At 40.5% G+C, this 21895-nt stretch overlaps 1 protein-coding gene across 2 annotated transcripts; it reads left to right on the forward strand.

Moving 5' to 3' along the window:
- Positions 1 to 936: 936 nt before the first annotated feature.
- Positions 937 to 16946, forward strand: ajm1 (apical junction component 1 homolog). Of its 2 annotated transcripts, none has more exons than XM_047568913.1 (2): positions 937 to 1169; positions 11602 to 16946. In XM_047568913.1, the coding sequence occupies exon 2, from the start codon at positions 11656 to 11658 to the stop codon at positions 14932 to 14934; it is 3279 nt and encodes a 1092-aa protein (XP_047424869.1). In that variant the 5' UTR covers positions 937 to 1169; positions 11602 to 11655; the 3' UTR covers positions 14935 to 16946. The 2 variants fall into 2 exon arrangements, with proteins under 2 accessions (XP_047424869.1, XP_047424870.1); XM_047568914.1 differs by lacking the exon at positions 937 to 1169 and adding an exon at positions 1176 to 1365.
- The last annotated feature ends 4949 nt before the right edge of the window (positions 16947 to 21895 follow it).

Here is a 21895-nt window from a genome sequence, read left to right on the forward strand (position 1 = left end):
TTTTATTTATATAGTGCACAGAACAATGTAAATTGTCTTTACAGAACTGAAACCCATTGAGCAAGCACTAAGGCCACGGTGGAAAGAATCATATGGAGGGACCCATCTGCTTGAGTCTGGCCAGGTAGAGACAGAAAAAGAGGGAGGAGAGTAGTGTAGTGCTGTGGGCTTTCCAAACGACGGGATTCTAGTGCCACCAAGAGGTCAGGATTTCCACTGACGTACAAAAAAAAAAAAAAAAAAAAAATCAGAAAAGCACATTGACCTTAAACTGACCACGTTTCAGGGAGGATGACTCTCTTCATGGTATTTTTCTTAGCGGTCAGATGAGGAACACTTTTGCAGTTTCTCAGTAAACTCAAACTCAAACTCAAAAAAATAAATAAATAAATAAAAAGATTTGTTTTTAAAAGTTTACAGTATAAATGTAAAACTCAACACAAATTATTAAACGAGTCACTAAGTCCATGTTGTAACACCTTTTTATTCAGTGTCATTTCTTTTCAGTAATTAAGTTAAAACTGAAAGGGGAGCGCGTGGTTTAAATTATGACACCATCACTCTGAGACCCAAACTGCTCAGACTGAGACAGCGTCAAGATACTGATTGTGAAAACCAAGAATATTTTGAATGATTAAAGCACGAACTTGATGGTGACCTGTCCGTAGACCAGTCAGCTGGACTAACTAATAGCACAGAGCCAAGGACAAGGTCATGGGGGGGTCAACAAAATCAACAAAATGGATGCTTGTCCCATGATGGGAGCATGAATGTGACAGATTGACAGATTTGCTTGTAGTTTTCGGAAATATGCTCCATCAAACAGATGGAAGACGGAGGTAACCACGGAGCTGAGGAGAGAGAGAGAGTGAGAGTGAGTGAGAGAGAGAGAAAGAGAGAGAGAGAGAGAGAGGGTGGGTTGTGGTTGTGGCCACATAGATGTGGATGGTGCAGCGGGGTTGCGCAGCAATCCACTAACGTTGTAACGTTAGGGAGGAGGAGAGAGGGAAAAAAAACCTCTCGGTCTGACCAATAAGGCGCATATTGCAGTTTTACCTTTTGCACATGTCCGATGTCGTCATTGGGAAACCACTATCCACTAACCACTGCCTCGCATCGCGTCCCTGACTAAAATGGATAGGCACAAGCTGGGAGTCTGGACTGATGCGGTAAGAAATGAAGCTTTTGATTTGCAGCGCCGGGTTTGTGGCTCTGTGCGGACATACACACACCAGACGATGCGGTTTTATATCCAGTAACTGCAAAACATCGCGTCGGATCGTCTCTCCTCTCAATCTCCGCTTAATTTGACATCACGGCGACGCGCACACGGGCTGATCCGCGCATCCTGCTCCCAGGTCTCAGGTCTGTGCTGTAGTGAATTGCATTTAACCATTCGGAGATTGCAAAAAGCGTCGTTGTGTTTGTGATCGCATTCTGAGCACGGAGGGATGGGAGACCGGAGGGTTAGTGCAGTCATTTCGCTGCCGCTGATTTTGGTCTAACGTGTTCCCATCCTCGTACACTGACATCATCCTCATCAGGATTCTGGCTCCAGCTCCAGCTCCAGCAGCCCTTCATGCAGCAGTCAGGTTACACTACGCAGCCTGTGCTAGCTCAGCGCGTCAATGCGACGCTTGCTCGAACTTGATGCATCGCTCTACCACCCAAGTTCATATCATGTCTAACGAGACGGGCCTCCAGCACTGCCCAGTTGCAGATTTGCGGAGGTTGCATGGCTCGTTAGGAATTTCGTCGTGAGAAGACCGGCAGATCTTAGCTTAGCCAGATGTTGCAGTCAGAGTTTTACAGAGGCCACAGTAGGATGTGTGTGCAGGAAGACAGGTAGATAAACAGATAGACTGACTGATTACAACCAGTTATAGTAGACTTCAAAACTGGAGCAATTTCAAGAACTTGAGAACTTCATTTGCACATTTTTAATTTACTGAACGGATTAAATACTAAATAAATAAAAATACCGAATAGCTTACTCATACCACATCCCCTAGTTTTTATTACGATTCATTCAGTTTTGGTAAATGACTTTGCAATTAAATTCTTTCAGCACAAGTAATTCCTCGTTTTAGTAAGGTGGGACCAAGAGATAGCAGCTAAATGCTCCCCAGGTGGCTAAATACAGGCATGACTCTGAAGACTGATGTGGCAGAGCAAGGAAACTGCAGCAAAGGCCAGGCCCAACACACATCCATGCCAAAAACGCATCAATTCAAATGTCACAGTAGTCTCAGTGAAATTGAATGTAGTCACACCTTTCCCTAGAGTACATTTTGTTCATGTGGCGGGTTCACTGGGGAGGTGAGGAGGTTCAAACTTTGTATTTCGCTCAGTTAAATGCTAAATTCTACACAAACCTACACCAAGAAACTCTGGAACCAGTGAAAGTGATGCAGAGAGGCGGGGCAAGGAGTGAGGTTTCTGACTAGAATCATGTAAATTGTGGGTTGTCTTACATAATTTTGTAGGGTAGGGTTTTCTTATCCGATTTGATTTGATTCTTTATCCGTTCAGTTAAAGGTATTTCAGTTTTTAAAACATTATTACCGAAAACTAAAACTCACATTGCCATCGGTTTCGGAGATTTGTGGCAATTCCAGAATATTGTACCTCTACCTCTTTCACATCTTTTATGTGCGTTTTCTTTTTTTGTCATCTCTTCTCTGCCCTCATTCATTTTAGATGCAATTTCAAATAAACCCAGCCCTAGTCAGCATGCTAACACACTGACAATGATATTGTTAATAAAATTATAAACAAGTATTGAAAAAGCAACAATTGTGACCTGATGATGGCACTATGAAAATTTAGATGATCACTAAATTCTCTACAGTTCATCCAGTTAGTTTGTTGGTCAAACATCATTGTGCCGACCACCAAATAGTCATTTCAGATTCTGAGGATTGTAGCTGTCTTGACCTTGTCTGTTGGGTTGGGTTATCAGTGAAGGGAGTTATGAGATCCGTAGTGATGGACATTGTGGTAGTTTTGTAAAATTGATGTTTTGATGTCCTTACAGTACTCAAATGGGTAATCACGATCTCATAGATATTTCACAGTTGTTCACAGCTAGGGAATCCTACAGTTCACTTTCAAGTACAGTTGTGCATCGTCGGCATAGAAGTGATGAGAGATATTAAACTTCTTAATCATATTTTTAATTGATCTCTGGGTTTAGAGGAAGAGGAGAGCTTACCTTGAGTCACTGATATTGCTCTGTGTTTGAGATGGGATGAAAAATGAAAACCAGTGTAGAGCTGTGCCCTTGTACACACCCACTCATCCAGATGTGTCAAAGGGATGGCATAATCCACAGTGACAGGACAAATATCTATATAGTACAGTTAGCATGTGGGGACAGTGCCAGAGGCTCATCAAGAATTAATAATAACTTATACCATATAATAGTCTCCTTTCCTCTTTCCTCTCTTCTATTCTCACCTAATGCCGCTATCATATGGGTCCCTCCATATGAACTGGATTCTGCTCAAGGTTTATTCCTGTTAAAAGTAGTAGGAGTTTTTCCTTGAAACTGTTTCATTCTTGCTCGATCTGGGAGTTTCAGACTCCGGATTCTGTGAAGTGCCACAAGATAATTTGAAGTGTTATTGATGCTATATGAATAAAATTGACGTGAATTAGATTCTTTATGTGGTGGAAATCGTTGTTTCCACGTGTATGACAATGTCCCTCAATCCAGACAAAGAGACATTTAACAAATTAAGTACAAATGAATCTAAAAAACTATGGCTTCCTCTCCCACTGTCTAAACACATACTCATTAGGTTCACTGGTGATCCTAAATTGACCATAGGTGTGAGTGTGAATGGTTGTCTGTCCCTCTGTGTCAGCCCTGCAATAGACTGGAGACCTGTCCAGGGTGTACCTTGCCTCTCGTCTGATGACAGCTGGGATAGGCTCCAGCACCCCGCAATCCTTTAGAGGAAAAGCGGATATAGAAGATGGGATTAGATGAGATGAAGAGTCTAAAGGGAGCTGCTCCATGGACAGAGAGGTTGGGTGTTTATTTAGGAAATTCACCCCTCAACTTGTGACATGTCGCGTCACTGCAGCAGAGCAATCCAACATGCTATGATTGAGAATGTCAGACAGATAACAGGATTATCTTAATCCCCTGCACTGTGTGTGAAAGACTGGACACGGGGATGTGTGAAGAAAACCCCTTATTTCCACCTTCTTTCTCAGCCTTCACCCTGACACTGCTGTGTACAAGTAAGGAAGTAGCGGGACAGACTTCCCAGAACTAGACAGGTGAAGACTGGAAAAATGTAGCCCCCATAGTCTGAATCCTCATTTCTGCTGACGCTAAGGATGGTAGGTCATATCCAAAGACCCAATGTGCCTTGTGTCAGCAGCCCAGCCTGGTGGTGGTGATCTATCCTATACTGTAGTGTAGGGAATAATTTCTTGGCACACTGTGGGCTCTTTACCAGTCAGTCATAGTTTGAGTGCCACAATCAGATTGAACATTACTGGCTGCCATGTGTATCTCTTTAGTCACACCGTGAGCCACACTAATGGCAACTTCCAGCATGGTAGTTCACCGTATAACAAACGTCTGCTTAAATAGACGCCTTGTCATGTACCAGATTGTGAATCCAGTAGAACACATGAGATGCTGCAGAGTGAAGAGTGAAGTGAGAGAATATTCTGCTGGCATATCCACAGAAATGATAAGAATTCCACAGTAATATTTACAACATATAATGAATCCAGACCACCAGGAATGGGAGCTGCAACCCATTGGCTGAGCCACTGGCTGTGACACATTCTGGGCTCTGGTGTAGTAAGTGACGGATGTTACGCATGATATGAAACCATTTTTAGGTTTTAAAAGTACTTGACATTGCCACTGGGAATAATTTTACAATGTCTGATGACGTCTTTAGATGACGTTCAGGAGCAATATAATGCCATAATGAATACTGGAAAAGTACTGGACACTGGGTAGCAACAAGCGTCCACACTTTCAGGTCTTTGGACAGAACGTGTGTTTGAGGGCTACATTATGAGTGAAATTTTGCTGGTGAAACAAAATCAAACACTAATAGAATAGAGAACTCTGGCTGTTTGCGGTGTCTGAGAAACACTGCTAATGTTAGGAGCTTCTCAGGGCGAGAGAACTACAGCTGATTTATCTCCAATGTGGCTACTACATCATAAGCATTGAAGAGATTCATGAGGCAATCCTGCAAATGGATTCAGGATTCTGAGCAGGAAAGAGCGTTTATTGAGCTCAAGAGTCAGCTTGGCAGCTCGCATGTAATGGCATACTTCAGTCAAGAGGCTGAATCACGTGTCACCAGAGGATACTCCACTGGAATTAGGGGCAGGCAAAGAGATGGTGCTTACAAATCTACATCACCGTTGCACCGTTGTTGTACAGTGTTGCTTAGAGAGAGCAGGAACTTTTTGTTCTGTGTGTTTCTCTATTAAAAAGGGGTGCTCGTAATAGTCACAGAGATCAATAATAGACAAGATATCAGAGGAAATATCCATATCCATAGTCACTGACGAGTAAATCTCATCTTTACTAAGAACGAGTTAAATGAATAAATCATGTTTAGTTTTCTTTTTGGACAGAATTTGTTAAAGGGCACATGCATATTGGTTTCAGCAGGGGTGTGATTATTGACATGAAGCACATCCATTATAACTTGATTATGAACTGAGATTGTGATCACTGCATGAATTCACTGGGATGCCCCACACCAATAAAGTTTGTGTTTAAAGACACCACCCATGCACAACCGCAACACCGGCAGCAGAGTTAAATACTACACAATAAAATAGTCAGTTTCCTGTTTATAATTCAAATGTTCACTCCAGTGGCCCACTGCTGAAGTGAAATAACACAATTTCATCATATCCTCTCAGGCTTGAAAGGCCCAATTATTTGACCCTCAACTAACAGCTTCTTTATTTAGAGTGCTGTGGGTCATGGAGCAGTAACAAAACATTGCCCACTGAATTATAATGGACCTTGCTACCCATTGTTAACATGTTGCTCAGTATTGGTTCCCATTTCTTTTCTTTATTTTTATTTATTATTATTATTATTATTTTATTTTTTTAAACAGCATTCATGTGTATGGTTAGTCATCTGACTCCCTATGTAAACTGTATGAACAAGAGAATGACATGTAACCTAATTTTGCTATAGGCAACTCCATGGAAGACTCTGTGCTTCTGTTCCACTCTCTGACCTTGCTATGTAGAGATCTTTGGTGTACACCGTGTTTATTTGAATTTCAATATAATGCTTGCAGATCCAAGCATTATATTGTTTTTATACATTTCAATCATTACATTGTCATGATATACCATACGGCATGCACTAATTAATTGTGCTCCTTAGTGCTTGTGCTCTTACTTCAAACATTTATGCATCTAGTCTAGTTGCGTCAAGCAACATTGTTAAGCTTTACTTTCTAATCTGAAAATCAAGTGCAAATACTGAGGACTAACCTGAAGTACAGCAGCACGGTGCAATGTGTTCCCAGTAAAAATGGTGGGATTCTTAATCTTTATAGTGGTCCTTATTGATCTGTGCTGTTCTTGCTCATGCAGTTTAGTGTCCCTGTGTCATGTGTAACTGTCCTCACATAATGTGCTACATCTGATTAATCACATTAAAACAGGTAGAATTGTGTTCCTGGTGCCATAGGGCATTTCAGGTCTTTTAAGCCCCTGTCACCCAGGTGACCCAGTGAGGTCTGATTAATCCCTGCTTCTTTTTCATGAGCTACTCGGTGGCTTTCACTGCAGCTACAGTGCAGAGAAACATTGTCCAGTGAAAGACAAAGACATTTGAGAGGATCGTATCCTGCCTTGTGCAAATCAAGACACGTGAAGTCTGAAACCCCTTCTCCCCACACATGTATTGGTCAGATGTTTGGGGGTGTAAGTGCAGGTGGGGTTATAGGACTACTTGCTTAAGCGTTCTTTCTTCATTCTTTAAAGAATGAAGAATTTTAGGTACAAACACTATAACTACCCTAAAAACCTTGTACAAATTGGGGCCCTGCTACCTCCTGTTTCCCAAGGTTTCACACAGAAAGATATGACGATAAAAGATAAAACTCAGTGTAAATGGATGAGGGTGGAGTGAAGTCAGTGTGTAGTGTTGAATGCTGATGTTGGGGGAGGGTTATTCTAGAGAGGACGAATTAGTTCTGCCCGGGGAGTCAGATATTTTCTAGGGTGTTCAGTGCCAGTGGTGCAGTGGCTTCAGCGGATTACCCAGAATGCACCATAAAAAGCAGTGCTCACGATGCTCACTGACCAGAAGTTATACTACTACACTACTGGTGAAGTGACCTCCGGTATCCATCTCTTTGAAAGAAAGGCCAGTTAGAGGCTTTGACCGGGTCTTTATATGCCATGTGTTCATGACTAGAGGAATGATTTCACATGGAGAAGACACATGGTATATTATTGTCAGCACTAGCCCTGGATTCTTACTGTCAGTGACAGTCGCCTTCTGAAGTCCCTGCAGGAGAAGTGACTTTCAAAGACAGGGTAACACTCACTATATGCAGCTGTGGCTGAAGGGCTTTTCAGAAGCCATACTCCAAAAAAGGGGGGATATTTTTAACCTTCTGTGCCATAGCGTAATTTTATTACTACTGATGTTCACTCTTTTTATGTTCAGTCTTGTTGAATATGGATACGGGCACCACTAGCTAGAGTCTGCGCAGTGCAGAGTGACGCATTCACGTTCTCGTTTAATTAATACTGAGCTCTGTTCTACCTCCACCAGTTACAAGGAAACGTTGGATTGTACTCTGTACTTTACCTCTGTTTACTTTCTTTATTTATTTTTTCCTACTCTCAAGGAAGCGCTTACGGAGCGGTTGGCATGGCAACCGGCAGTCATCACGAGGTCACGTCCTGTTTTTATAACTAAAACAAAACTTATCAGAGAATTTGACATTTGAGTATGATTCAATATCATGTTAATGAAATAAAATGAGAGAAACTATCCTTGACAAAAAACTATTTGAAGTGTACTTTAGTGTTTAATCCACTAACACCGGCCAGACAAAGCCAGATCAGGGATGTGTGATTCTGTCTGTCTGCTTCATTTTTGAGGAGCTGTTCACCCTTCCGTAACAAAGTCTGTTTAAAGAGAAAGTGGTCCCCTAACCTGTAGTAGTCCACCATGAAGTAGTTTGTAGTGAGTGTTTACAGTATGATGGAACGAAGTAACCCTTGTAGTTCTTTGTTCACATTAATTGCGAAGTGACCTTCTGAACTGTTACACACAGCACACTGACAGTTGCATTCCTTTATAGGGACACATTACAAATGTGCACTTGACTGCAGCTGCCACAACATTTTAGGAAGACATCAGCCATGTCAACACTGTAATCGTCCCCCATCTGCTCTGGACTGAGCGTCTGCTCGACCAGTTGCTAAATCTGGGTCAGGCCCCACTCCTGAGGTGGTCTCACACAGGTTGTAGCAGCTTGTATTTTTTTGTTATTATGTAACCCATCTTTTCATTTCTACCTCTTTGGAATTAGAAACTTTTGATCTTCTCCATTCATTTTATAAAACTTCCCATGAATTCAGATCAGATTTTAACAAAAAAAAAAATAAATAAAAAATTTCATTGAGTTATTATTCTGTATCTTGATTAGAGGCACCAATCACCATAATTTATCAATCAGCAGGAGATGATTCATGTGATAACACAAAGGCTGTTAACGGTCATTTCAGGATATTTGATGACATCACTAACACATTTATTGCATAGAAAACTACTTCTTTTGCTTACAAATAACTTTATACACCACCTACCAGCAACCTAAACTGTGTAGTACAGATGCTCACATGCTTGAATACAAGCCTTTTAGTCAGCGCTGTAATTACTTAAGAAATGTTGGCTTTCCTTACAGCATAGTAGCAGAATTAGCAGTGGAAGCAAATGTGGCTGAACTGATGAATCACTGCAACAAAAGAGATAATAAAGAAATTCTACACCCACACTAAGCTGCCAAAATTTGAAAACATCTTCCGTCTGCTCTAAGCCGGGGTTCTTCCCACCTAAAATTGCAAATTCGAAAGATTGCAAAGCCACTTTCTAAAATATTTTAAATCCATTTGTTTTTTTTCTTTTCAGGCAGGCTTTCTTTACAAGTTCTGTCACAAGCATTACACTGCAAAACTGTCAGTGAGTCTACGCACTGCACTGCATTGCAGTGTTCATGCTTGCACACTGTATTAAAGTGCAGTGTAAGATAACTGTGATCCCAATAATGTTCTCATGGCATCTTTAGCCCTATTTGCACGAGATTAGTTTTACTTGGGTACATCCTGTGATTCATAAATTCTGCCGCTACATCTGTGTTTCATGTGGTGCATTCGCATTTGCACTATACATAGTTTTGTCTCTGCTACTTTCCACCTCACTTCACTACATGTCAGAGGACAATTTACATGTTTTGACAGTCTTAATTACTCTACAAATTCTAATGGATAATATTTTTTTATATTTATTTATTTTTGATAGTATTGAAATTACAAACAACCTGTCAGTATTTAAATCAGCTCTACCTTTGCTGATGAACACATTAATGCTTGATTTATGATTTCATTTGTCTAAATGGGTGAATGGGTCAGCAGCATCTCAACATTGCCCCCTAACATCTGTCCAAACTTTAATTTACAGCACATCCTTCATAAATAGCATCGTCACAGGACCTCTGTGTTACAAGAAATAGTGTAGGTCATTTTTGGTGTAGTTTTTACCTTGCATATTACAGATTCACACAGGATTAAGATCACAAAACGGCCTCCGCTACTATTACAAATTTACAGAACTGGTCACATGCTTTTCTCAATACTGCCATTAAAATCAACTGGTGTAACTCAGTGTGAATCCCTCTCAGTGCTCATACACCCAAAAACTTAAATTTGAATGTTTCATATAGTTGCTGCACTGTTTGATGTCATGCAGATTATCTGTCCTGGATGCTTGGATGCACATTTAGACAGATTTAGACTCTTATATTTCTATTGTGGTGTGCCAGCATCAAGCCAGAATTCTTTACAAGAAGTTATTTTAGCCTTCAAATGAATGTTTTCTTCTGCAGAGGAGGAAAGAAGACAAACATCAAAAGGATCTCAGAATAGTTTGCTCCAGTCTGTCAAATTCTTTCAAGCTTTACTAACTTCAGGAGTATTCAGTGGTTTGGGAAAGGAAGACTTTCTGATAATGTGAATCATTTTAGTGTAGATCAGTTTTAGGTTGAAATAAATAACCTTTCCTATTATTATTCTACAAAGAGAAACCAAATTAAGTTTGCAATCGCAGGCTGCTTTGTTGGAAGGAGCAAATTGTATCTCTGCACAGGGATTTAAGTGTGTCAATTGTAACACCAAATTCACAGTTTTGCTTGAAGGCCAAATTGGAAGTGATCCAAACATGAAATGTAAGAAGTTCCAGGTAACACACACTCCACTTAAAGTTGACTGTGACACACTAAATAGCACTACAACTGAAAAAGGGAAAACTGGTCATTCAAAGTTCATACAGTATATACTAAAACCTTTGCCTTAGAATTTCCATATCAGCATACTTTAGTCGCATTGCCTGAACATACCATTTTCTGTAGTAGCCCATAAGGCTGTAAGTTTTTTTTTCCTTCACACTCAGTTCAGAATGAGAATTACATATTCTCACCAAGTCCAGCCCAAGTCCTCTGAGATGTGCAGACTGAGGAACTTGAAGTCTATGAGCCACTCCACCACCTGTCTGTTGAGGCTTGGACATGTGTCCTCAACCTCATAAAATCAAAGATGATTTCTTTGGTCTTTCTGGTATTGAGGTTGAGGTGATTGTCACTGCACCTTTTCCTCTGCTGATCAGCGCCACAATGATGGTATCGTGAGCAAATTTGATGAGCAAATTAGTCTCAGGTGGCGACGCAGTCGTTGGTGTACAGCATGAAAAGAGCGGGCCTCAGGACACAGCCCTGTGGCACTCGGGTGTTGAGGACCATGATGAAGTATGTGGTGGTGCCCATCCTGAGGTGCTGAGATCTATCTGTCAGGAAGTCCATGACAGAAGGGGGCTCCTCCAAAATGCAGTTTTTGTAATTTGTTGACCAGTCAGCTGGGGCTGATGGAGTTGAATGCCGAGCTGAAGTCAACAAACAGCATCCTGACGTATGTATGGGGGCTTTCAGTGTGGCTGAGATTTGTGTGGAGGGCTATGGAGATGGCGTCGTCTTTTGATATGTTGGGCCTTGATATGTTGCAACACCAGTCTTTCCATACACTTCATGATTACCAGTGTCATTGGAATTGGATCACTACACTGTTTTCTAAAAGTATATGTATTCATTTTGCTTAACACGCACTTAGTAAGTAATAATTAATGAAATAGTAAAATCTTTAGGTACATCTGTAAAGACTGAAGGTACACTCTTTCAAGATACCTGAATTTCATTGCACTAACCAATCAGCATGTTAGATTTTCATTAAAACTTGTTGCACTAATTTGAATTGGAAAGAGAAATGTTATTAACTAAGATTTTTTCTATACCTCTCCAGGCAACATCATCATTAAAGCAACTTGATGGAGAAAACTAGAAGAATCCCTTTAAGATGACACGCACAGACCCACCTGACATACTGGTATCAACTGTTTATCAAGATATAAAAGTGATCCCCATTTCTTCGAACTACAGGTCCTTGCAACCCTCCAAACAATGTGATTCCATAAATTACAGCACACTGGAGGACAGTAAGAGCAAAGTCAATAAGAGGCACTGTCGTACCTTCGACTATAAGTCATTGGAGTACCCCAAATTACACAAATACTCAATGGAGTCCCCATACAGGAAGGCTGATAGGCAGGCCGCCAACCAGGATGTGGCCTGGAATGCCTTGGGCCGTCAGCAAAGATACCGGTTTTCTGCTCCAGACATTTTCAGCCACAGGTTGACTCCTCAACCAGTGGCTACAGATATGGCCAGTGAAGCAGTTGTCCCTGAACAAAAAAGAAGGACTAGGTCAAAAAGTGCCCCTCGGGTCCAGACCAACCTCACCCCTGTGTCTTTTGAAGGGTCCTCATCTTCTGGGAGAAAGGGCAGAGAGTCCCAAAGGGCTCAGAGAGACTCTCGCTGGAGACCAGAAGTATCACCACGTAGGGAGTCTTCCTATGCTGCAGCTAGGGCTCATATGCCAGAAGTACATCCTATAAAGTTGCAGCCACAAATGAGTGACAGCAGTAGATATTCCCCTCACTACGCTGCTGATAATTTTGAGGATGGAGGTCTGGATAAACCAGCAACTAGTCCTCACGTCAGGTGTCGGGTGGACATCAAACCTGATGATGCAGCTTTACATCATTCAGGACAGAAACAGGCTACACCTCACATGGACATACCGTGGCAGAGGCACCGCAGCGGGGGGAATAGGAGTCTGACTGTGCCACGCCATTTCTCCTACTCTAGAACACCGACTCCCACTGACTCATTAGGCACAGAGAGTAGACAAGCTTATCAATATTCCCGCAGCATGCCAAATAGTTATTTACAACCTATGGAGATTCCCTTGCAAAGAATGCCTTCATCAGGTGATTACTATGGTAGGGAACGCAGAGCTCATTCCAGTCCTAATGTGCCAACCAAGTTCTTTTATGCAGATGACCCAGGGAGATATGTTACAACTGCTCCACCACAACCAAGTTCTTACTTTCATGATGAACGTTACACACCAGGACAAGCATACACTCCAAAAGTGCAATATGTGCAAGATCCAAGGACTCGAATGGTACATGCTGTAGCTACAAGACCATATTATTCTGAGATGGAGACTTATCCATATTCTGTGCAGACAGGGTATCCCAAACCCTATGCAGCAAACGAACCAGGTCCATACATCATACAGACACCACCAACAAGAATATTTTATGGGGATGATCCAAGGTCTTATCAAATTCAAACTGCTCCGCCACGGTTTTATTATTCCAGTGACATGTATGCGATGCCACCAGAGCACCATGTCCCAGCAAGAGCATATTACACAGAGGGCCGAAGACATGCTAGAGTTGTTCAGGCACAAACAGATGACTGGTATGGCTCAGATGCATCCGGTTACTCCACCAATCCTGCCTCTTACGTATCCCAAGTCACTCCAACCAGAGTTCGGCAGGAGCCTGTGTTAACTCCATGGTATGCCAACCCGTGTGTAGAACCCCAAAGAATTGGCACAGACTCAAAGTCATACTCAAGGTCTTGGGATAATATTCTCAACTCACGTGTGGAGAGGGAACAACCACTTCCTGTACAGCGAGGTCAGAGCTACGATGATCTCCTTGACTCAAGGAGACCTGCCACAGCCACAGAAGACAAACCACAACCAGTGGTAGTCAATCTCTCTAGCTCGCCAAGACGCTATGCAGCCTTATCAATGTCTGATAACTCACTGATTGACAAAAGTCCAACTGAGACATCAAAGAGCATTGCTAGTAAACTCTGGTTTGTCACTCCTGAGATAACAATCACCGACAATGACATTCGGCCAGGAAACCTTAATAAGACTGAAGGAAGGTCTGCCAGTTGGGACATTCTTGACTCCAGAAGCACTGAGGGTGCAGAAATGTCACAGCGAGACTTTGAAAGCTCGACCAAAGAGAAGACACATGACAATGCTTCACTTCAGCAAAGCCTTGAACAGCTTGATGAGCTTCTGGCTGATCTTGTGACTGACTACAAGCCACCCAGTAGAAGGGCAAGTGAGGATATTCTGGATCAACTAAAGAAATTAATTGATGAGGAAGAAGCAGTATCTCTTTCCAGAAAGAGCTCAAAGGCAGGTACAGAGGAACCAGCTCCTCTAGACAAGCAGCCAACCTCAATCAGAATGAATCCTGATGCTTTTCGAGATATGGATGGAGCTAGCGATGCAATGAAAAGTGCAGATGAGTGCTCCCCAGATCAGAGCCCAGATGAGGACGATACAATGATGTGCTCTAACAACAAATGTCGAAGGACAGAGACCCTGTTCAATGCTTGCCTATATTTTAAATCTTGTCACAGTTGTTACACCTACTACTGCTCTCGGAACTGTCGCAGGGAGGACTGGGACATTCATAAAGAAAGCTGCTTGTATGGAAGAATTGGTAGCACATGCCGTCACATCATCAAACACTGCCGGGAGACTGTTGAAGTCCACAAAGCCTTCTCCCGTATTGCCAAAGTTGGCTACCTTTCTCGAGGTAGAGGTGTTCTCTTTCTTGGCTTTCCAAACCCTGCATCATCCAGCAGCTTCCTACAGTATGGCCTGGATAGTTTACTTATGTCTCCTACCTACCTGTCCCTCAGAGAGCTTGAAAGCTTCAAGGACAACCTAGGGGAGTACTGTAAAGAGCTGCAAGAAGCTGGCAAAGAGTATGACCCAAACGAATGTTTCATCTTGAATGTATCTATTGCTGTTGGTGACCAATTGCCTGATGGGCCTTCACCAAGGAACCAAGCTCCAACTGTCAGAAAATATGCAAAGGTAGCACTGGCTTCCTTCAGCCCAGAGAGAAAGGTTCACAAGAAAGAGAGTGATATGGAAACGCTGATCCTTACTCCACCACCAGGAACAGCAGATATTGACAAAGAAGGAGAGGAAGGTCGAAAGGCCAGAGAAATATGTTTTATCAATATACAACGAGAATTAAGGATTCGAGGGGTTTTCCTACGGCATGAATATCCACAGGTATATCAGCAGCTCTGTGAGTTTGTGGAAAGTAACAGAAGGTTCACACCCACAACTATTTATCCTATTGATAAGAGGACCGGAAAACAGTTTATGTGCATGATTATGGCGGCCTCAGAGCCCAGGACGTTGGACTGGGTAGGCACACCACATCTTCTTGATGACATTATTTAAGTGCACCTTTTGTTGTAAATATATATGTATAGAAATACATATATATTGTTACACATATTTATAAATCAATCCAATTAAACACATTTGTAGATAAGTATTTTGTTAGCAAAATAATATATATTCATGTCGGCTTGGTCAGTATTATTCTTTATCAGAATATTTCCTGTCAGGTGCAGAATGAGTACAATACATTATTTATTTGAATGTTTTTAGTACAAAGAACATACTTTTTATCAACCATAAGTCATTTATCTATATCCTGGTCATGTACTGTTACAACACATTCCTTTTGGTAGAGAGTACCAACAAACTGACATTCTGGTATTTTTTCAGATTATTAGCAAGTACTGTATGTCTTTAAAACTCTTAAAATGAGTGTCCATTTCTCAAAGTGAGTACAACATGACTATTTTCATATGTGACTTAAATGGTATATCATGCAGAAAATATGAAACATTATTTTCTTAGCTACGTAAATACTTTCTATGCAAATTTGTTTAATGAGTTAAGTACCACATTCCTGCAGAAAGAGTAGTTTCTGTTATATTATATTATATTATATTATATTATATTATATTATATTATATTATATTATATTATATTATTGATCTGTAAAATACATCACAGATGATAAGATAAAATGAAACTTTTGATGGCGATGTAAATCTTTATATCATAAGACAACATGAAGACAAAAAAAGAGAAAGTTGTGCTACTTGAAAGATCACTTAAAAAAATAGGCACACATCTTACTAGGACAGGAGATTTCTTCCTCCTGGACAACCTTCCTATGGTCTAGTCTCATAGGATACTTTGGAGAAAGGCTCAGTTATGGTCTGTCCGGTTTTGCGCTGGAGAGTGGACCAGTTTGGACTTGAAAGTAACTTTCAAGATGGATTATGAAATGGTGCCAGTTACCAGCTGCACTTAAGGTGTGGCTCAGTACTGTTCAGTTCAACACTGTGAATAGTGAGAGTTATCTAATACAAAAATAAAACTTGGTACATAACAAACAAATCATGCAATTTCCTATAAAACTGAAGTTGATGAGTTGTATTTTTAGATATATTTACAAATAAAACTATATGAATTAGCAGCAGGAGTTATTGTCCTTAGAACAAGGTGAGCCAGATTTGGCACAGTAGCTATATGGTACATAAATGCTTCAAATGCTTGTGTTTGTGCTGCGCTAGGTTTATTACACGTGTGACTTATACTGCTGTTTTTGGTTTTGTCAGATTAGATACATTGCTTATTGGTTCCAAAAGTTTTTGAAACATTTATTAATGCAACATATTGCCTCATTCTTTTATCAAATACAGTACATTTCTTGACCTTGTTTTTGTAGCATTCCAAATCTCAAATGTCCTGCCAGTATACTGATAAAAATGTCAAACTTACAGTTGAGTTTTAAAAATGAAAATGAGCCTAACGTGAATATATTGGAATGCTAATATCCCAAGTATTTAAAAATGGTTCCACTGACCTCCCCTGACAACTGGACAAGAAATTTATGACTCAGTTCCAGTAAAGGTTGAATAAGCTGTTCTCTTCCAGTCATTATCCAGTAATCATTCCTCTATTTCAATTCTTCCCTCATCATATCAACTTTCCTTAAAGTTTTTAAGACGAAGTACAATAAAACTTGAAGCACATAGTGTATATTTGTTTCACTGAGTTATAATTGTTTGACTGACAGGACGTGCTGTACAGATTCAGTGAAAACCCGCTGGCTGCATGTGATTCTGTTTTCTATTTTAACATGACATTGATGATAGTAACTTGCTTGATGAATGGACTTGTGAAAGTGAAAACTACTATGCTGTGTAAGAAAAAAAATATATGAATTTTTCCATTTTTGTCATTCAAGTCAAAATAATGTGTCAAAGGCTATGAAGACGAGACCTCACTAAAATGTCTAGAAAATCCTGTAATCTTGTATTTTTTATACTTTCAACATATGTGTCTGTGTCTATTTATAAATCATATCTAATAAATGGAATGAGAACTACTGTCTGCCTGTTCTTTGGGTAACTTTGGTCCATTCTAGACAGTCAATCCCTGAATTTGCCTTCAAAACAAGGGTAGCATGGAGTAGGTTAAGAAAAAGGGCATGTGGGTGGATGTAGGAGTGCAATATCTATGTTACGTTGAAACTTAGTTACCCGTCAGTTAATGTATATATACATTTTAAATGTGAACAGAAATAAATAACATAGTGGCCTTGATAATGATTCTGGAGCTTTTGTCATGTGAGTTAATGTCATAGACTGTATATAAATATGGACAATGCGTCCCCATTTCCTTACATTAGCCAAACTGATGCTATTTTTTTTTTTATTTGGAGCCAAATAACTAACTAAAACAGAACTTACCAGACAAAACTGACACTGAACACGCACCAGCATTATATTAACTACCTCAAATAACAGAACCTATTCTTGAAAAAAAAAAAAAAAAAAAAAAAAAGTTGTGTACTTTAGTGTTTTAGTTTGACCCAAGTTCCATCTATGGAGGAGGTGGAGTTTATGACAGCCAGACACCAGGGGAAGCTCTACTAGTTTTGGCTTCACTTTTAAGCCTATTTAAGCCTAAGTCTATTATTAATATCTATACTTGATATACTCTATCTATACAATTGAACAAGTTCTATTTGCCGAAGAAGGCCCTGAAATATAGTCAAAAGTTTTTGAAACCAATAGTGAAGGAATCTGGAAATTTGGAATATTTTCCCACAAAAGCACTGTGATAGGTTTAATTTCCATAGGGTTAGGGTTAGGGTTAGGCTCTAAAATAAATGCCTCTTCATACTCATGTAGCTCTAAAGGAAAGTGCTCATGAAGTCAGCAAAATCCCATTTGCAGACATACTGTACCAATTAATCAGAAGACAGCAGCGCACTATAAACATCACCATATGGCTGTACTCCCTGGCCTAAATTACAAGCCTTTCTGAGAACTACAGACTCAATATGAGAGGGGAAAAGGACAGTATATACACAGTGGTGCTTAATAACATTTGCACAACTCAGATTTTTCTATATTTCTGGATAAAAATGACTCAAAAAATTATCAGAACTTCACACAAGTCTTTAAAGTTGACGAACAGAACCCAATCAAATGAATGTATCCGAGATAATATGCCAGAAAATGAATTATTCATTTGTACATATCTGTGATCTCCCTTACGGATATGTTATATTGGGTCATTTTCCTGAAAAAACTCCAAGGCATAATATTTCAGTTAAACTGACATACTGCGTAAAAATCTGCTGATGTTTTTATAAAGAAATGTTGAAAAGTCTCAGGTGTGCAAATTATTTTAAGCGGTAGGAAGAAATAAGCTAGCACGCATAAAAAAAGTTGAGTAGAAAAAGGAAAGATTTGCATAAGACCCATCGTGTAAGCACAATGTCCCACTTTCAGTCTTCACTGTTCCAACCCAGTCTCATGTCAAAATGTGAAATAGCTACGTTTGTCCACAGTACAGACCATCAGAAAACAACAGGACAAAAAAACATGAACATTTTACAATTCTCAGGTCTTAATTGTGAGACTGATTTTGATTTTGTTGTCTACTGTGGACAAAGTTATTTCCCATTTTGATATGAGACTGGGGTGCTATTTCAAATCCAAGCCAGCAGTTTTATAAAGAGTTGCTGGTTGCTGTGCCAACAGTACTGACACTGTGTTGTTGGGTTAGTTTGGTTTTCCCATCTCTCCTGTCCACTTTCCCTTCCTTCTCTTTCCCTCTCTCTCTCTCTCTCTCCAGGGATCTCAGTGTGACTTGATGGAGCCTCAGATTCTGAAGATGAGATGACCTCCATCAGTCCTACATGTCTGCATGTTCCACCTTCGATTTCACAATCAATAAATCATTGAATTTCTCCGGGCGTGGGTTTTGTTTCGGCTTTGTGTGAGCGTGTGCGCGTGTGCATGCGTGTACACACTGAATGTAGGACATGACAGTGAAAGAATGTAAAGCAGTGGGGTTAAATAGAGCTGGCCTCCTTCTTCTGGCTGGGTATCAAGCCGCTGGGCTCAGCATCTTTTGTGACTGCTGGCAGTCTGACAGGATTGTAGAGGCTCAGATAAGTGCAGCACATTAGAGCACTGTCCATTCAACTGCAGGCACAGCCCCGAAAGCCCTCTGGAGATTGTGTGTGTTCACGCAGAATTTAGGCCATGTGAGTATGGGAGTGAAGAAAATGAAACAAAGAGGCTGAAGTTAGACTCTGAGACATGACAGTTGATGATAAATCAGTAAAAATATGTGCATGGAAGCAGAATAATTAAAACTTTTAAACCCTGCGCCCATTTACCAGTCTCTTGCGGTCTAAGTGATTAATAGTCTTGTTCTGGCACTGACTGACTGCTTCAGATTGTTATTATAATTACATATGACGCATGGACATTGGAGAAACTGGTGCTCATGTCTACTATCATCACACTGCTGTAGCACTGAAATCATCTGCAAACCAACCAACCTTCATTTCACTTGATCGGCAGCACAGTCTCAACTTAGTCCGAGACCAGTTCTCCAGGAGGACATCGTCACTGGTGTGTGAAGAAGCTGAGGCATAGCAACGAGCCACAGCTGCATGGCTTTCCTGTGCATCCTCTTCTAAGGTTGTTTTCCCTTGCTGCGTTTACTGTATCATCCACTGCCTACTTGCCTTTGCCTACAACAAAAGGAAAGAATCACTGACTGTATAAAAGAACAATAAACTCATACACACCTCTACTTCTTCCTCCTCTGATGTTGAGGTGGACGCTGCAATACCTCACTATCAGCACTTGAAATACTTATTTGGTATTACAAGACAAGGCTGGTGGGCATGCTAATTTCAGTAGTATCCATCTGCAACACAACACACAGTATCTGTGTCATTACTTCAAAACTGTTATTATGACCATATTTCTGAATGAATATCAGTCTTGTGTGTGTGTATCAAGCGCAGCAACGGATTTCAGACGTGGTTAGCCTCTCATACCATCGACGCAGGAAATAGAGGGAAAACGTTAGTTTGGCTTTATCTCCCCGATTAGTTTTTAGTAATGCGCATGGGAAACTTTATGTTTGAGTTACACTCTCCAGGAATATTGCTAGGTAGTTATAATAGCTGGGCAAGCACAAAACCAAAGCATGCAAAGATGAAGAACAAAAAAGTCAGTCGAGAAATTGTTCCAGCACATGTCTCATCTTTAGACCACACTGTGTTAAGCATTTGTGTTTTTGTGCATACTTTAGAAGTGTTGATGGGTGTAAAGATTGTAAGGGCCAGGCTAGGTGTTAATAGACAAACTAAATTCTTACTGATAGATTAAAAGTGTCACCAGAAAGACACTGACTGTTTTAGACAGAATCAAGTTACATTCAAACGCACTGGATTTGTTTCTCATAGATACACAGATAAGAAAATGTATAAAACAAACAGGACAGTAAAATGATCCACTGTACTTAATATCAAATAATTAAATAGTCTATATTTTGATCACCTGGATGCTTTAACAGTAAATACCTGCAATATGAATCCCTGCTTTTTCTGTTAACTCCTCTTGGCAGCTCCCAGTGGCCCAGACATCCAGAGCAGTGAACACCTGTATGTTCCACAGCTCTCAGAATCACCTAATGAACCACTCTTCAAGACGGGCCAGGACATTGCTGGTCCCTAAACAGCAGCTCATTAAAACTCCAGCTGTGTTTCAATATACTCACTATCGCTGCCTGTGCTTATATTAATATGAGAGATGTTAACAGCCTTGAAAAGGGCCAAGATAAACTAAGCCTCTGTAGAAAGCCTGCCAAAAAAAAAAAAAAAATCACAAATATGCCCCAAGTGTTATCTCTAAAATTCATCTATTATTGTCATTGTTGATACTTGAAATACATGTGAAAGGCCCAGACAGGAAGGCTCTGGCAAACTTAATGGACCGTTTTCAGGTTTGTGTGGGTCAGAGCAGCAGCTTAACATAGACAGTCGGTGATTTATGTCTAGGCAGTGTGTACATATACTTCATACTTGTTTTTGTTCTGTTTAACGGACGAGGCCACATGTTGAGGTCATACAGGTACTGACCAGCAGATGGCAGTGGAACTGTTTGCTTTTCAAGGCAAAAGGTGAGTAGCAGCCAATGTTGAAAACTTGTCCGAAAACTAACAACTCCTCCTCCTACGTATATTATGTCATATTAGAGCACAAAAGAACGGAAGAATGTATCATCACCCGGACAGACAGTAGTTTCAGTTAGTTATGACCAACACCTAATAACTAGGCTCAAGAAACACAACAAAGTGATAAATATTTAACATTTCACAGATTTCATCCTGCAAAGACTATGGAAATGAACCCGGTAGCAAGCTTTGTTTTTACTGGTAATTTAGTGTGTGATTTTTACACATCTATATAAATGAAATGACTTCAGACCAGTGGTTTTGACACTGGATATGGGATCAGATCTCAAAACATCGTTTTATAACTGTAGGTTCAGCTAAACCCTAGCGTCTGCCTGACCCGCCCCACACAAGCAGGGCCTCCTCACCGTGTAGCCACTAGGACTCAGGTGTCTCTGCGGTCTTCCCCGCATGCACGGAGGCAGAGGAATCACCTTTGTTGTCATTCTCATACTATACTTCATGTGGTGCTTGACTGTTAAGGGTGTTACTGTGCTTTGCATTATTTTTAAAATATCTTATCACATTTTAATATGAATTCAATTAACATAACTGAAAGGTTAGACTGCAGATGATGTGTATTTATGATGTGTATATATGTTCTTGCAGTTTGCTGTAGCAAACATTGGTGTAAACATCGCAATAAAATGTGCATCCTGTCGTATCCTGGTTACTCCTTTGCTTCCTTTCAACCTGTTTTAAAAGCGAAACTCCAGCAGAGCACTTCCAGTGGCTTGTGAGTAAATCCACATGTCTGGGCCGTAAATCAGGAGTGGAGCTAAGGTGG

Source organism: Mugil cephalus, chromosome 19 (genome assembly GCF_022458985.1).
Source record: "Mugil cephalus isolate CIBA_MC_2020 chromosome 19, CIBA_Mcephalus_1.1, whole genome shotgun sequence".
NCBI classification, from domain to species: Eukaryota; Metazoa; Chordata; class Actinopteri; order Mugiliformes; family Mugilidae; genus Mugil; species Mugil cephalus.